Below are 17,798 nucleotides of genomic sequence, written 5' to 3' on the forward strand. Positions count from 1 at the left end.
GGTCCTTCCTAGCTGTTCTTTGTCTGCTCAGCAGACTGTAAGGCAGGGGTTGGTGGCTGAGGGCTGTGGTTACACCTGCACGCAGGTGGTGGAGAGGACTCTAGAGGAAAAGTTCAGCCCTTTGCCCAACATGCTACTGAGCTTCATCTGGTCACAAGGCAGATACACACAGACCTGCTACGTGGCAACTGGGGACGTGGCCATGCAGACCAGAGAATGTCACATGGTGGTGAGGGTGTAGGGACTTCAGCCATCCATCCCTCCTCCCCAGGAGCACGTGTGACTTTATCTCTTGGGGATACTTTCTCTGCCCTCTCATGCTTAGTCACTAAGTCCCCTCCCATTGGAGCATCAACAGACAGCCTGCATACAGCTTTAATTCCTGGATTCCCTAGATGTCAGGGCCACCATCCCAGCAAGGCACCAGAGAGCCCCAAGCCACGTGAAGGGCTGTCACTGGACTCTCCAGCAGCAGGGTCCAGTCTGTCTTACCACAGTTCTGCCAGGGCCTGAGAACAATGAGCTTTTAAAAACATTCAATAGAAGAGAGCCGAAAAGCCCAAACAGGGCTCCACGGTCAAAGATCACAGTGGCCTTTCTCAGGCTCTGTGCCTGGATGGTCACAAGGCTCCTGAAATGGTCGAATGAATAGCTCAGTTGCCAAGGGCAATTGGAACAGGACGGCTTTGTGATAAGAAGAATGCAGCCCTGGGCTAAGCCTGGTGGAGAGCCTCGCTCTGAGCAGTAGTAGATGAACAACATCCCTGAGACATAGAAACTGCACAGGAGCTTCATCCCATGGCTGTCTGAGAGCACCTGGGCATTCCTTGGGAGAGCTCAACTATCCAGTGCCCTGACTGTGGCAGCCATCGTAAGAACTCACAGACCAGCGGTTCTCAACCTTCCTGATGCTTTGATCCTTTAACACAGTCCCCCATGCTGTGGTGACCCCCCCACCTCATGTTGTGGCAATCCCCCCTAGCCATAGAATATTTCATTGCTATTTTCATAACTGTAATTTTGTTGCTGTTATGAATCACAATGTAAATATCTGTACTTTCCCATAGTCTTAGGTGATCCCTGTGAAACAGTCATTTGACCCCCCCCCCCCCCAAAGGGTCACAACCCACACGTTTAAGACCGTGGCCACAGAACATTAGACCAATCAGGTGTGGGTGGTGCACTTTGATCCCAGCACTCAGAAGGTAGAGGCAGGTCGATCCCTGTGAATTCAAGGCCAGAATGGTCTATGTAGCTAGTTTCAGGCTACCTAGGGATATATGGACAGACCCTATCTTAAAAAGGAACATTAGATTTTAAAAAGTTACCTGTTCTGTTTTGTGTTGTTTTCTGTTGGGGATCTCAAGTAGCCCGGGCTGGCTTTGAACTCCTGACCTTCCCTCTTTCCTCTACTCTTTTGAGTACTGGGATTGGAGCTTCAGGCCTGCTGAGGGTGAGAGGTCCCCATCCTCTGTCTGGTCACTGTCAGTGCTCAGGCCTGGCAATAACAACCCAAGGCTGGAGCTCACAGCATGACCTGTCCCTTCCCTTGGGCACACTTGGACCTGTGGTGAAAGCCATGCGAGCAGGAGAAGCTGGAGCACTGGTGGGCTGGGAAGCCAGCCCACAGGTCTCTGTGCATAGATGGACACACCTGGGGCTATTCCCACTTGGATACATGTCCCTTTGTGTCAGGGGGACATTCAGGGCCAAGGGCTGGAGCTGCTACTGGACTGGCCAGGCAAAGCACTCAACTTGCCATGGTACTGAAGGCTGGAAACACCGCTGGCCTGGGCCTGCAGCTCCAGCTGAGCCTCGGCTGCCAACTCACACATCTCTGCACACATCTGGCCCGCGCAGCATAGGAACTTTCCAATGGCAAGCAGCGGTGCTGGCACCAAAGCCCAGGCTCAAGACACCAACCTACAGGCTGGCTTTCTAGGAACAGCTCCAGGGCAAGCACTCAGGGCTTGCTGAGATCTTGAAGACTGCCCAGGTGCCTGGGCAATGTGAGAGGGGTTGAAGACAGTTGGGGCTGCCCTGTGTTGACAAGGCTGCCCAGGGCAATGGAGCCGATGACAACACCCACTAAGTGCACCACACAGCCACTTCCTTTACGATATGCCACTGGCTTTGGACTCAGAGAGGGCAAATGGTTTGCCCATAGTCATACAGTTATATGTGACAGACCTGGGAATGGCACACAGCCTGTGTAATATAGGAATTAACACCCATAGTATGTGGTCAACACTTAAAGGACTAGCATGTTATCCAGCGCCCAACAGTTGTTGAATAGAGAAGACCTTAGTAGGGCTCCTTCATAGGCCACAGGCCATCTGGGTACTCTGCAGAACACAGGGGAGCTGGTTCTGCTAATAGCCCTTGGGGACGCTTTCCATGTCAGAAACAATTGCTCTAGGTCTTAAAGGGTGATGGGGTCTTCTATCTGGCGACCACACTAACGACCCTCCTCTTAGGAAACCAACCTTATGGGGTGGTGGTACATATGATCTGCCCCATTTCACAGCACACAAAAAAGGCATTCAGAGAGGCAACAGCACCACTTGTCCAAAGTCACATAGGGACTGATTAGGGAGGCATTAGAGGCAAGGGTCTAGATTCCTTCAAAACAGAAAAGCAGAGTCATATCACAGTGAGGTACCATCTCGCCCCAGCCAGGCAGGCAACTACCAAGAGAACACATGCTGGAGAGATGCAGAAGGAGCAGCTCCTGCATGGCTCGTGGGGATGTAAACTAGCTCAAGATTGCGGGAAATTCTACAGAGGTTCCCCCATGCTCCAGGAACAGAACTACCATATGACCCAGAAGCCTGCTCCTCAAAGTGTCTCCAGAAGTGAGATCAGTGTGTTGAAGAGACAGCGGGACCCCCGTGCTCACTGCAGCATTATTCACAGTGGCCAGGAAACAGCGCTGTAGCAGATGAACAAATGGGTGAGAAAAAGCGGCCATGCACACTGGCATGTAAAGACCATGACAGCCTTGATGGATGACATCGTGTTGTGTGAACTGAGTCAGGCACAGACAACTATGCCATTATTTCACTTGTGCAGTGTCTTGGTTAGGCTTACCATTGCTACGATGAGTCACCATGACCAAAACAACTTGAGAAGAAGAGCGTTTATTTCAGTTTACACTTCCAGGTTAAAAGTCCTTCACTGAGGGAAGTCAGGGCAGGAACTCAAACGGGGCAGAAACCTGGAGGCAGGAGCTGAAGCAGAGGCCATGGAGGAGCGCTGCTTACTGGCTTGCTCCCTATGGCTTGCTCAGCCTGCATTCTTATAGAACCCAAGGATGGCCCACCCACAATTGTCTCCCATTAATAACTAATTAATAAAATGACCTACAGGGTTGTCTACAGTCAGACCTTACGGAGGCATTTTCTCAATTGTTCTTTCCTCTCAGAGGCTGGGATGGGTGGAGGCAGAATGGTTACTGGAGATAGAATAAGACTGGACAGGAGTGAGGGGTGGGGTGGGGAGGAGTGCCTAATGTTCTACAGTGCCACAAGGCAACCATGGTGGGTGGCAGTTATTTGTATACTTCAATAAAGCCGAAAGGAAGAATTTGAAACATTTCCACATGGCAATGATGACTGTCTGAGGAGACGGACATAGTAGCACCCTAATCTGGTCATCCCACGCATCATGTTTAGATGTCAGTGTGCACCCCACGGACATGTGTGGTCAGACGGTGGCCACTGTGACTGCGAGAGGTGAGCAACATCACCATGAAAAGCTGAGCATGGCGCTGGTGAGCAGGCATGGCCTTCAGGATTAACGTCCAGAGCAAAACGAGCCAGCCGCAGTCCGACCATCCTTACTGTCCCTAGTCGTCTTTCAAAAGTGGCTGGTCCAAGTGGGGCATGCTGGCATCTGCCTCTCATTCCAGTATCTGGGAGGCTGAAGCAGGAGGATAGTTAATTCAAGGCCAGATGAAGCTGGTGAGTTTCAGACCAACCTGAGACTGGCAAAAAGGACTGCTCAATTAACATTGGCTGTGCTTAAGACACTGGAGTTCTACACCCGCCAGCCCCTTCACCATGTAAGTCAAAATCCTGCCCTCTGGCCGCCCTCTTGCCTTGGGCAAATCCTACCTCAGCCTTGGTTCCACCTCTGTAACATAAGGTGATGTCTAGCCGCCTGCATCCGTGGTACCAGTGACCAGGGCACAGGCAGCGCTCAACGAGGCTGCTCATTGCTCCACTCCATCCAGCTACCAGAGTGTGCCTGGAAATTCCCAGAACTGAGCCCAGGGGCCCCCATCCTGCCAGGTGCCTGGCATCTCCCCAAACAAGAAGGGCAATGGGACCTGACAAGGATGTCAGCGGGGAAATGCAGGCTGAGGTGGCAGGAAGGGAGACAACAAAGCCTTCTGCTTATAGCCTACTTGGCCATCCCCTCCACATGGCTTACTCAGGCCCAGCCTGCTACCCACCAGTGGTCATCCAGACAGACGCCTTCCTAACACAGAGCTGTGGTTTGACCTCCAAGGGTTCCTATGTTAGAAGTATGGTCCCCAATTTGCCACCATGAGACCTTTTGGAGGTGGGGTTTAGGTCCAGGTGATTAGGTCTCTAGGGGATTAACTGGTTCTGCCAGGACTCCATTAATTCTATAAGAACAGTTAAAAAGAACAATTTCTGTTCTTGGGCATCCTGTCCTGCACTCATGACAGCTCCTGGCATCTACTGTCAAGACAGTAGGGAGGGACAGCTGAGGGCCCTCAGCAGGGCTACTGTACTATCTCTACTTTTCCTGTTTCCATACCTGTGAGCTAAAGAAACTTTTTTCTTTTTAAGTTACTCAGACTCTGGCATTTTGTCATAGAAATAGAAAAGGGACTAATACATTCAGCATATAAGCTAATTTCTATCTTGTGCAGGGCCCCTTCATGGCTCCTTTTAAAGAAAAGAAAACCCAACAACAGCAAATACCATGGGTTCATATTTAATGAGCAAGACTCTAGCATTAGATCCCGTGCTGGATGAAGGACACACAAAATGAGCTTCTATCTCAGCCATCCCAGGAAGCCTCCGTTCCTGCATCAAGTAAATATATGTGGTTCTCAAAGGCCATATATTGTTCTGTGAGTACAATTGGTCACCCATACCCAGCCTTGTTCGCTTATAACCTGGTAGACACAAATGGCTCCCATCCCAATTAGGGGTCTGCATGGACTCTTATGTCATCCCACCATGTCCTCCCCTCTTTAGGGAAAACCGGATAATACATAACACCAGACAATTTCATGTGACTGCTGACCAGATGTCAGAGTCTGGTCACGGCTGCTTGGCTCTGTGGAGAGGCGCACAGGCTGCAGTTTCTATTTTGCAGTGAGGATCTGTGGAGAGGGAAAAAGCTCGCGCCATCGATGGGGCAATAAGCAGGCCTAGTAACTGCAGACTCTGGGACCTTAAAACCACCACATTCCCACCACCAAGACAACACTCTTGGCACACTCCCCAGACCCTAACCCTGCCCCCAAATGCTTTGCTAATGAAGATCACACTGTATGTGGCCATCTCTCACTATCCCCAAGGTGCGGCTCTGGGCTCCGTCCGGATCCTCCCGTCCACTTTAGAACATCTCTAGGTGATGCAGACACCTAATCCGACATGCACACTACGTAAACAGTTGCCATACGCGTTCAATGCAGATGCGACCACCAACCACACAAAGAACTCAGCAACACCCCACCCTACTCCTCACCAATCTTTTCTTCCTTCCCCCCATCCCAATATTTTCAAACCATGGTTGGTTCCAGCTCGTGGACAGAAGTGTGGGCACAGAGGCCAATTGGACAATTTATGTGTTTAATTTGCATTAAAAACCACGTATTAGGTCTAGCATCATCCCGTTTCATTAAACATGCTTTGAACAAACCACTTTTAAAAGCTCTTTAGTCCGCAGCGCCGCCGTGTACCACGGCAGATACTTAAGCTACTTTGAACCGTTTTAATGGTGAATATCTGAGCCTGCCAGTCCTCACAGACGCTGGTCAATCTGAACTTCAGTGAACTGCACCCTCTCTTTATCTAGAGCATGGACTCCTGTGTGGTCTTTCCAGACTGGCTGTGTACTTGGGGCTGCTGGCTAAAAAACCCAAGCCTTTAATCCCAGCTCTTGGGAGGCAGACAGCCAGGCTACAGAGTGAGACCCTGTCTTAAAAGAAATAAACAAACAAATAAAGAAAAAAAAAAAAAAAACCCAACACATCCCTGGTCAGAAATCTGGCCATGGTGGTGAAGGCATAAAAGAGAACTGGACTCTCTCCGCTCGCTCTCAGCCCACTTCCCTCACCCTGTGGACTCAAACTGTTTATCCTTAAAAAGAAAACAGGGAACCGTTTCTTCAGCACTTCTTTCTATATGCCAGGAAGTGACCTAAACCCTTTCCGTGACTAAGCAACCTCAGACATTATCCTACCCTCATTTCCCAGAAGAGGGAACAGAAACAGAGAGGCTAAGCCACTAACGCTGGGTCACAGAGCCAGTTTAAGTTTGGTCTACCTGGCTCTAAGTTTCTGAAGATTTTACCCATGGACTGCTCAGCCTTTTGGGTAGCTCATTTGTCAGCCTCATGAAATTTATAACTCCATCTTGAGATGATTTAAAAATCAACAAAATACATATAATTCCAAGTACACTAAGTTAAATGTCATTTATTAAAATCAAAAGCAAAATTGTGAATAGACATATGTTTATTAATTTAAAAAAAACTATATCAATAAGTCATGATTTTAAGCAACAATGAAGAGCAAGGGAACTATTAAAATATGATAGAAATATAGCGAATTTATCTGTAAATACAGTCACATCATGACAGAATGGAAGACTATCTTAGCTGTGAAGACTGAGATCCAGCCCATGTTGAGGACCCTCAGCTACATGGCATTGGCTCACCCATCCCCAAGTGCCTATCCCCATCTGGCCTCCCTCACAGAGAACCGGATGCCCAGGGCCCTGATCCCAGACCTGTCTCCTCTGCATCGCAGATGCACTTCGGCAGAGGTGACCTCTTTCAGGACAGCTCTGTGTCCGCGCATCGCTGCCTCTCTGTCTGGCCCTTAGCCACAGCTGGCCCAGGGCAGACATTAAGCCACATCTGTGGAACTGACTGGAAGCCAAGGGTGGCTCAAAGCCACAGCTGCTGATTCACACCTTGGCTGGAGAGGAGGAAACAGTGACGCCATCTCATGGGTTCTGGCTGGTGGGCCAGCGCTGTGGGCGGAGGTTCATGCGATTCTGCTTAATTAAGCAGAACTGGATACGCCAACCTGCTGAGCTTTAAGGCCGCTCCCTCCAGAGAGGGTGGAAAGCTGTTGGTACCCATAGTTTCAGCCAAGTGTGATGCTGTGCAAATTGTCTCAGTTTCCACACACGTGAAGTGGCTTAGGACAGGACCCACACGTCATACATGTATTATGTTGCCTTCCCAGGCCATGCCTCCTCTTTCCAACCCCAGTGCCCTTTGACCTTTACTGCCCACTACTTGAAATAAGAGTGGGACTGTCAAGCAGGATATCCCACCTCCACCTGGCAGATGGTCAGGTGATCTGGCCAACTGGAGTCCCACTTAAAACTGTGGAAACAGATGCTTTTGGGGGGTGCTAATGTCACTTCGTATTCGGTCAGAGATGGGGAAACATGAGGTCCATCTGGTTCTGTAGATTTCTCTCTGGTTCAAGTTGGTCAGTTTTTTCCCCTAGCACTTGCAACCCAATAATTAAGAGGATCAGCTTTTCTTCAGGGACAGTGTTGCACAGCTTCAGCGGCATTTAGGCTCACCCATGAGCATGCAAGAAAACACACAGATCAATGACAGCTAGTGCCTGATATTATAATACTTAGTGACAAAAAATATTGTTAAACTCTGAAAGCAAATCAGGCTCAGTTATTAGTACACAGCTCAAATGTCAGAATCCTAGCTGCTTTCACTCCGCCCCCTGAAGAAGAAGCCTGGGCTCCTCTGTGCACATGGGCTTTATTCTCTTCCTGCTCTGGGAATGCAAGCAGAAGGCCCAAAGACCAGCTTCTCTCCTGGGATCAGTTTCTCTTTGCTCAGTGGCTTATACTGTGCACATGGTCCATGCAAAGCCCTGGTCCCAGCCAAATCTGTGGTCCCAGAAGCCCAGGTCTCCTCTCCATGGCTTCTACCTCCAGTCCTCACAGCTTGCCCAGTCTCAGCCCCTCTTCTCTGCCTATCCATTCTTACCCTTGACCTGTGGGCATCCTCCCCATGCTGGGTGCTCAGCCTCAAATTACCTCCTCAATGCTGGCCTCCTTGGAGTCCAGGGCCAGGTTCCAGAAGTAGCCCAAGGTGACCTGTTTGCCTGCCCTCTTTCCTGGAGGCCCCTTTGTTTATCTGGACCTTTTCCCTGAGTTTTAGAGAGCTTGGCCCCTGGGTGCCTTGCCCATGAATTCTCAAGACACACTGGATTTCCCAGTAGGAAGTGTCCAGCGTGCTGTGTTTTCAAAGCAGTATTTCTGGCAATCGTGTATGAAGCACAGTGTTCAGTAAAACTTAATTTCATCTAGGTGATGAATCATGGTCCAGTATCAGGACAGCCCAGATACTGTGTATTTGTTGGAATTCACATTGTACTGGGTGTACTGGGTTTTCATTTGCTCAGTCAGGATGGGTCAAGACAGGGCCGCAGGGGCTGATGGTGGACTCCCGTCCTTCCAGCCCCCTCTCCCTGTAGCACCTGAAGAAGGCTTCGGCTAGCAAACAAGAGGAAAGAACCTTGTGGCTTAAGTATGGTGCAGAGTGACCACAGTTTCTAGTGAAACTTGGCCTGCATGAGCCTGGATGGGACAGAGTCTTGGGATAGGGGCAGCCACGCCACCCACCCATCCACAAACCACTGCCGAGACAGAGACACCGGTTCCCGTGCTCAGCCAGGAGATAAGGAATGCCAACTTGGTGCAAGGTCTGGTCAGTTTTATTACTCCGAGCCCTGGGAAATCGAGCACAGAGCCTGAGTTTGGAGACACTGCTCCAAGGATAGGAAAACTCCAAGGGCAAGCATCCCAGCATCTTGTGTTCCAAGGGATTCTGCACAAATGCTTTTGAATCCTGGCAAAGCCACCAACCAGCTTTGGAGACGAGACGTCTTATGGGCAGTAGTAGCAAAGGACAGACAGACAGACCAGAGCCCAGGTCTACGTGCCACATGTGGCCATCGGAACAAGCCTCGTTTCCCCTTAGCCGCCTCACTTCCGATACCCACTGACACACAGGCTACCCATGGACTGCCAAAGCGAAGGGGACAACTGAGTCACAAGAAGGAAGACCATTCTCCAGTTTTTCCTTCAAGGAGAAAGGATGCTGCACCGGCTACTTTATGCCAACTGAGCTCGACACAAGCTGAAGTCATCGGAGAGGAAGGAACTTCAATCGAGAACATGCCTCCATAAGATCTGGCTACAGTCATTTTATTAATCAGTGATTGATGGGGGAGGGCCCATTGTGGGCGGGGACATCCCTGGGCTAGTGGTCCTGAGTTCTACAAGAAAGCAGGCTGAGCAAGCCATGGTGACCAGGCCCGTAAGCAGTACCCTCCATGGCCTCTACGTCAGCTCTTCCCTCCATGTTCTTGCCCAGTTTGGGTTCCTGCTTGGCTTCCCTCAATGGACTGTGACACAGGATATGTGAGCTAAATACACAACACCATTTCCTCCCCGAGTTGCTTTGGTCATGATGTTTCATCATTGCAATAATGACCCTAACTGAGACGGATGAGCAATTTGCAAGCAGAGTCTAAGCATCATGGATGGGGCACGTAGCTCAACAGGAGAGTCCCTAGTTAGTCCCTTTTAGTGAAGCAACTGTACCACCTACTCAGTGTGAGCACCTGGGATGAGGAGTCTTCAAATGTATACAACACCCCAGGAGCAGGGATCTGGGCACAACTCTACCTGAATGGCTTTCCCAGTACCCTGTGACCTCAGGGATCACACCAGAGGGTCTGCAAGGCTCTGGGCTGCTTGGTTCTGTGCTCCTCCTTAGCTGAAGACACCATGAAGGGCTGGACTCCCTAGGCAAGGCACACCATAGTCAGGAAAGCATGGCCCTGACCACCCGGTGGGATGCCACACTCGCAGCTGCTGCTTCTTCAGCTCATGGCTGGAGAGCCACATGTGAGCCCTTCTTGTGTGGCAGGAATGGGAAGGGCTGTCTGTGGCCAGCAGAAGCCCAGCTGAGAAGGCCTTGCTCTCAGAGGAATCCAGGGTGACTTCAGAGGCCGTCAGCAGGGTGCGGGGACCCTGCTGGAGCCACCTCAGCTTGGCACAGCCTCAAAAAAAAAAAAAAAAAAAAAAAAAAAAAAAAAAAAAAAAAAAACCGAGCAGTTGCTGGTTTTTATTTTCACTAAAAACAGGGCTATGTGTACCCTGCAGAACATTTGGAAAACAGAAAAAAAAGCACAGACAAGCAAAAAAAAAAAAAGTGCAACATATTTTATCAGCTCTATTTCTGGTTCTCTGCGGATGGCCACTTCCACCCTTCCCTGGCAATCTGCTGAGAAAGGTCTGAGCATGTGCTCATAGCCAGCTTGACTGTGACGCCCTGGTAGAGGCCGGGCACATATGTATCACCCTACTGGAATTCTGCATGTGTGTATCACCTGGATCCTGATCTCAGCTGATGGGCATTTAAGCAGTCTTCAACCTACAACAACAGCGACAGTATACACGATGTTTCTGGTAAGACTACTGTTGTCAGGCTTGGACCAGGGCCTGAGTCCTCTATAATCTTCATACTGGCCTCCTCAAACTGAAGCCACTAACAACCCTATTTATAAGACGGGGGAGGGTGGGGACGACACTGAGCACAGAGAGGGAAATCTGACCCCACCTGACTGGCAGACTTTCTCCATGCCCTAGAGACATGGAAGGGCACAGATTCAAAGTCTGCACCCAGTTGGTGTTGAAATCATTTGGAGCTATGCTAACATGGCCTCCTTCCACCTGCAGGACGAAGAATGTAAGAGGAGTAGCTGAGACACTTCCCTTGGAGCAGGCCTGCTGTGAGGGAAGGGCCTGGTGCCTGCTCACGGAGGTGAGGGAACTGGACTGGTGAGCACAGCTGTCATATTCCCCAGCACAGCATTCCGAAGCTCTCTTGCTTACTTCTATGACAGGCATCGTAGCTACATTTTTCTTTCAGCCTCAAGAAAACAACAGACATTTTTAAAAACAAGTTCTACTCAGGAGCTGGAGAGATGGTCCTGCATTTAAGAGCATTTGTTGCCCTTCCCTATGACGCAAGCTCAGTTCCCAGCACCCAGGTTCAAAACCATCAGTAACTCCAGCTCCAGAGCGCCCTCTTCTGGCCTCCAAGAGCACCTGCACATTCACTGAAGCTGACACACACTTGCACACAAAGATAAAACATAGAAACAGAAAATAGATTTTTTTTTAAAAAAAGTATCTTTATAAAAATTCTGTAAGGTACTATTGCTGTGCGACAGACATGGTGAAGTGCAGAACCGTCTGGAGAGGAGACTGAAGCGGCTCTTCATGCTGCAGTGTGGCACCCAGCCTGGGCAGGTGCCACAGGACAGAGTAGAAGAGTTAAGGCAGGCACAGCACGAGCTCAGAGCGACAGTGGAGCCAGACCACATGCTGTGAGTCTTCGTGGCCACCACTGCCACCAAGCTCAGCATTGAGGGTCAGGCCTTAAACCCATGTCATTCAGATGCCATGGGAAGTACCACCGCCAAGCCTCCTGGCTCAGCAGCAATGAGCTTTGAAGCCAGGCTTTGCCTCCACCAAGGCAGAGATAAGTAAGAAATGTGCTAGTCGCTGGCGGTTTCCTCCGGCAGAATTCTAGCACCTTCGAATTCTCACACTATCTTCTCAGGAGGAGCCACCTCACACACAAAACTAGAAGCCAACATGGGGCAGGGTGGCCCACTGCCACACCGAGTTCCTACCCAGGCTGGTTTGTTTCTAACACACACACACTGGCTGCCCTGCTCTGAGGGGTTCCATTAAAGGGCTGCCAGGGAGGGCAGAGGAGGGACATGGCTGTGGATGTACATGGGTCTCTAGTCTGCACGGCTCCAGGTCTGGAAACCACCACACAATGCAGAGGACAGATCTAGCTTTACAGGATACGGGCATGATCCACACTGACTCGGCGGGCACCGTCACTCCCGGGCTCCTGGCACCTGATCAGCTCAGGAGAGAGGCCCTGCCAATCTCTCACTCTAAGGACAATCCAGTCAGAGCTTCTTTGGAGTAAGTGACCAGAGCTGATGACTTGATACCAGCCAACTGAATGAACAGAGGGCCTAGAATGAGCCTGGCATCTCAGAAAAGGGGACGTTGGTGAGCCACCTGAGGTCATCCAGCTTTGTGATGGGATCACAAGGCTGCCTCTATCGCCCGGACAAACATGGCTATCTCAGTTCCCACTCGGTGAGTCCCATGTGTGATCTCATGCACATACTTGGGATTCTCTGAGCCTACAGTCTCAAGGGAAAACCGAGGACACTAATCTAACCACCTGAAAGATTAGTATCTCAAACGTATAAGCCTTCCACATCAAGAGAAGATGAAAGGCAAGCACACTGAGCCCGCAAGAAAGGATACACAGGCAATTCAGAGGAATCTCAGCTGGCCAATGGAAGCACAAAAGGCCACTGGGCTGCTTTGGCAAGCAGGGAAGGGGACACTGCTGTGCAGCACACAGAGTGACATCAACCAGAAAGTCGGACAATAGAGAGACTGATTGAGGGCAGAGGGAGCCCAGGGACACAGCTCGTGGGGTGACACGCAGAGCTGAGCATGCACGCCAAGAGCCAGCGTTGTTCCTGTTCCGCGTCTACACACAGGAACAGTTCCCACCAGGGTCACTGCTGGGAAGAGCAGCCCTGAGTCCGCAGTAGGAGAGGGCCTTACGGTGATGGAGGGAAATAGCCACAAACAGAGTACTATGCAGCAGTCCAAATGATCTGGGGCTTTGGTGTTCACATAGATCTGAACAGGGCAGGATTTTTATACTTTCAAAACATTGAAGACAATACTGAGGGGGACTTATCAGGTAAAACATGTAAAGGGCAAGGAGGGGAGATACTGATGGCAAACGGGGTGATAGAAGGGTTATAAAACTGGACTGGGTGACGGCTATTTGGCCTTATTCAGTAACAAATACCAGTGATCTCTGTGGCTATAATGGGTCACTGTGGTGATGTGTAAGTGACCCGAGGAAAGCAGCTAAATGAAAATAAAAATTATCCTACTAACCCATATCTTATTTTACGTGTGTAGATGTTTTGTCTGAAAGTATACGCACCACACGTGCCTGGTGCCTGTGGAGGCCAGAAGAGGGCATCAGAGCCCCTGGAACTGGAGTTATAGATGGTTGTGAAGAGCTGCATGGGGCTGGGGATCAAAGCCAGGTCCTCGGCAGAGCAGCAAGGCTCCTAACTGCCGAGCCATCTTTCCAGCCTGTGAAGCTGTATTTTAAAAGTGCATGGGGGCCAAGCACAATGCTCTTTAATCCCAGCACTCTGGAGGTAAAGGCAGATCTCTGTGAGTTCAAGGTCAGCCTGGGCTACATAGTGATTCCTTGTCTCCAAGAACAAAAATAAAATAAAATAAAATAAAATAAAATAAAATAAAATAAAATAAAATAGAATAAAATAAAATAAAATAAAAAGAGTGGGTGAATGGTAAATAACAAACTCAGGGTAGGGGTTTGGTGAATAATATGACTAGGGGGGTGTGGTAGTGTGGTGGGCACTCTGCATCTGTGATTAAATATAAAGACAGAAAAGATCTGAAGCACACACAGAAGCAGAGACTGACAGAGGCAGAAGTCTATGGACACGGATGGGCTTTATTCTCTCCATCCCTCTGCAACACTGGTGTCGCATGACAAGAGTCCACCACCTTTAAAGAGCTGTTACTACAGCCGGGGCATGTCAGAGAATGCCTTTAATCCCAGTACTCAGGAGGCAGAGGTAAATCTCTGTGAGTTCAAGGCCAGACTAGTCTACAGAGTGAGTTCCAGGACAGCCAGGAATATTACACAGAGAAACTGTGTCTCAAAACAAAAACAATAAAAGAAAACGTGCCCTCGACCCTGACAGCTGCCTCATCAGGCCCTGTTCAGGATGCTCTTCTGTTTTAGTACAAGGGACTCCCAGAGCTGACAGGTTGCTAGAAAACACCCCAGTTAGGGAGGGTGGCCCTGGCATGTCACTCCGAGGAGCTCCCTCACATCCATTCAGACACCCAGACTCTGAGTGGGACAGGCATGGCAGAGGCTGCACAGTGACAACGAAGGCCTTGTCCACAGGTGGCCTTTGTGAAGAGGTTGTTAACCTGACATGGAGGTGGAGCAGGGGACCCAGCCCTGAGCCCCAGGCACTGCTGTCTAATTGCGGCCTCAGAAGCTGTGACCTGCTGCCTTTCCAGGCATGGAATCAGGAGGACACAGCAGCCAGGACACTTCAAATTGATGTGCACATTGTACCGCGGTGCTATGACTGGGGCAGAAGTACATGCTGTCACCCCTGTTAAGGTCTGCATACGGTCTGTCCACATCTAAGAGTTATGTGCTGGAAGCTTGGTCCCCAGTGTCATGCCAGTAGAAGTGGCAGGACCTGAGAGGTGGAGCCTAGGAAAAGGTAGTTAGGTCATTGGTCATGTGACCTTAAAAGAGATTCAGGCAGCTCTCCTTAGGACCGCAGTTCCCAAAGGTTCATATTACAAAAGAGCAAGGTGGCCCCTCCCCCACCTCTCTAGTTTCTAGTCCCACCATATATAATCTTTTCCCCTACACCTGCTCCCACCATGATGTCACCTACAACTCTGATGTGGACAAGAAGCCCTTCCCAGAGGCCAAACTGATGGAACAGACCAATCTTGGACTTCCAGCTTCCCAGGTGGCTTTTATTTTATTTTATAATGTACCAAGCCGCAGGTACTAGGCTATACAGTGTAAACAAGACTAAGATGGTCCCCAAGGGGACATGCTCAATATCGGGCTGTACTTTTGTTGTTACAGCTGAGGAAAGGGAGGGTGCTGTGTGGAGGGCAGAAGCAAGGTGACTTCAGCAGGGCCTCCAACACCTGTCTCCACACCCACTCCATCCAGTGCGTGCAGCTTGGGGACAGGTACCACACAGTCCAGTCTGCTGCTGTTGGCTTTGGGACGATGCCACTATAGGATCAAATTAACTGCTCCTCTGGATGACTCAGGCTGCATTCATCCATACCCTCTTACTCCATTTGGGGAACCAAACGCTGGATGGCAGGGAGAAGGCCCCTTGTCATAGCAGTGACTAAGCCCACAAACAGAGGAACAAGTTCTGAGAATAAGCTCCCGCGTGATTTGAGCACGCTTCAACCAGAGAGACACAGACACCACAGGGCTGCAGTTAAGAAACCCCATGTCAGTCACATGGTTGCTCCTCCTGGGAGGAGGCATCATCACCACATCTTACATATGAGGACACAGAGACTCAAAAAAGTAACAGTTAGCAACCTGGGAGCCCAAGAGCTGAGCTTGCCCAAGCTAGGGGGGGCTGCACAGACCTGGCTCAGGGAGCCCATAACAACTGGCTGTAACCTCAGGGGTACCCCTCAAAGCTGCAAAAGTCTGCCAGGGAGATGTGGGCCTGAGCAGATTCCCAGGCTTTGAGAGCGCTTTGTCCAGGGCCTCTGTGGGTGTGTGGGATGTGGGAAGGGGCGTGGTCTCACCGACCAACTTTGGTCCAAAAGGCCCGGACTTAGATGCCTGCTCTGCTCCTCAGTGTTAGCTGCCTCATCCTTGAAACGGATTTGAGAAAACCACCACTAAACGTGTCTGACACCACAAGAGGGTGGAAGATGGCACCCAGTCTTTGGTGGCTCTATCTATTCTGGTTTGGCAGATCTGGTGGAAGGAGGCATGGAGAATTTCAGACTTCCTCCAGTTAGTGTATTGCTGAAAACTGTCCCATACCCAAGAGGCAACCCAACAGGCTCCAACAAGAAACCAAGATTTGGCAACATTTGAAATACTTAAGGAGGGAAAAAGGGGCGGGGTGTGGGGAAACCAAGACAATTTAACTGAGCTCTGAAGCAAGGAAAACTTAGCTCTATTTAAAGATACCACAGGTCCAGGAAGCAGCCCCCGCTGGCCGGCCCAGGGCTGAGTTACTGAAGGCCTAGCCAATAACAATACATTGGAACACAACACACCCTTTCTTGTAGAGTATGGTGGATTCCCGGCCATCTCCTTCCAGAATTTTATGGGCGACTCAGGGAAGGCATGTATAGCTGTCTGCTTTGTAAGAATGGCTCTCTTAAACAAATAGATCTAAAAGGGGCTTCCAGGGAGGCCCCTGGCCAGCCTTTCTCCAGCCAACGCCCTCTCTAGTCATTGTTCTTCACTTCTTTGTTAGGATTTTTTCCCCCTCACTCTTGCTTTTTTCCTTCCTGGTTAACTTCTCCAGGATCGCCACAGCCTGCTTCTTCCAGCCAGGGATACCATCCCCCCTCACGCCTGGAGTGAAGTCCCCAGGGCCTCCTCTAAATCTACTGTCCTACTGCCCAGAACCTCTGGGATGGAACCAGGGCCACCTCAACCTCAAACAAGGTCCCCAAGCAGCCCGGGAGGCCACTTCCCACCTGAGGGTCACCGTGGGACCTAGGCCCACCCTCCACGTTTTAGAACCCTCAGTCTCTGGCTGGGCCTCAGCCTTCCCATCTGCAAAATGAGGCCAGGGATCCATTTCCTCCACACCTTGGCAGCTCCAAACAAAATTCTCATTTCACAGAGGGGGGGGAGGGTTACTCCTGGGGAAACTTTCCCACACTGTTAAGCGGAAGTTACAGGAAAGGGGCGCCCAAATGACCGACCCATGCCCAGGAGGATGAGGGGCTTGGTTGGCTGGTTCTACAAGACTGGGTTCCTCTGGGTAGGAGGGTGGCCTGAGACCTACGCCTCTGTGGGTTTCTCTCCTGGTGTCTGTCTTCGTCTCCAGCAGCGGCTGGGGCCAGACTTTTGCACGGGTGGGCAAGGCGAGAGCTCGCGAGGAGATGGCGGGGACCAAGGGGCGAGCGGGGAGATGGCGGGGAAGGCTCAGGGGACCAGGGACGCGTGGAGAGACAGACAGCAGGGAGGGTGCGGGGACCCGGGGCGCGTGGGGAGACAGCAGTGAGGACGCGGGGCACAAGTTCTGCGCGGGGCTGGGGTCGCCGCGTGGCGCGGACGCCGACTCACATAATGCTTGTTGGGCACGCGCCGCTTCTGCACGTCCAGCACCTTCACCTCCACGATACTGCGCCGCGGCGGCATGGCGGTTCTCCGCGCCCAGCACCCTGCGGGCCGGGCCGGGCCAAAGCGATCCTTGCCGCCGAGCACTTGCCGCCGCCGCCACCGCCCTCCGCGCCCCGCCCCTGCCCGCCCCCGCGCCGCCCGCCCACCCTGCTTAAAGGGCCCGCCCGGCCGGGCCCGGCCACGTCCGCCCGCGGGCCTTTGTCCCCGCGCCCGGCGGGACGGCGCGCTCCGCCCCCACGCCCCGGCCTGGCGACTCCAAACCCAGGCATCCAAGCAGCCTGCTTGAGCTCTCAATTCCCGATATGGACTCAGGGATATTGCCCACCCCCTTCGGTGTCCGCGAACCGCGGGCAGGCCAGTCACTATAAATCCGCTCGTTCACCCCCAGCCCTGGGGGCTCAAGGGAGAACCGGCGATCACCAGGTCTCTTGGTGATCACTGTCTGTGACAGGGGAGAAAAACTGCAAAAATGCCCTGGCAGCCCTGCATAGGGCAGC

General features: G+C 51.3%; 1 protein-coding gene across 1 annotated transcript in view; it reads right to left on the minus strand.

The window, feature by feature from the left end:
- Positions 1 to 17,400, minus strand: part of Sh3pxd2b (SH3 and PX domains 2B) — an 83,128-nt gene extending 65,728 nt beyond the window's left edge. The window contains exon 1 of the mRNA XM_034504947.3: positions 17,245 to 17,400. Coding sequence (XP_034360838.1) covers positions 17,245 to 17,319 — 75 coding nt within the window. The 5' untranslated portion in view covers positions 17,320 to 17,400. The remainder of the gene's footprint in view (positions 1 to 17,244) is intronic.
- Positions 17,401 to 17,798: the final 398 nt, after the last annotated feature.

This window comes from Arvicanthis niloticus, chromosome 6 (assembly GCF_011762505.2).
Source record: "Arvicanthis niloticus isolate mArvNil1 chromosome 6, mArvNil1.pat.X, whole genome shotgun sequence".
NCBI lineage: Eukaryota > Metazoa > Chordata > Mammalia > Rodentia > Muridae > Arvicanthis > Arvicanthis niloticus.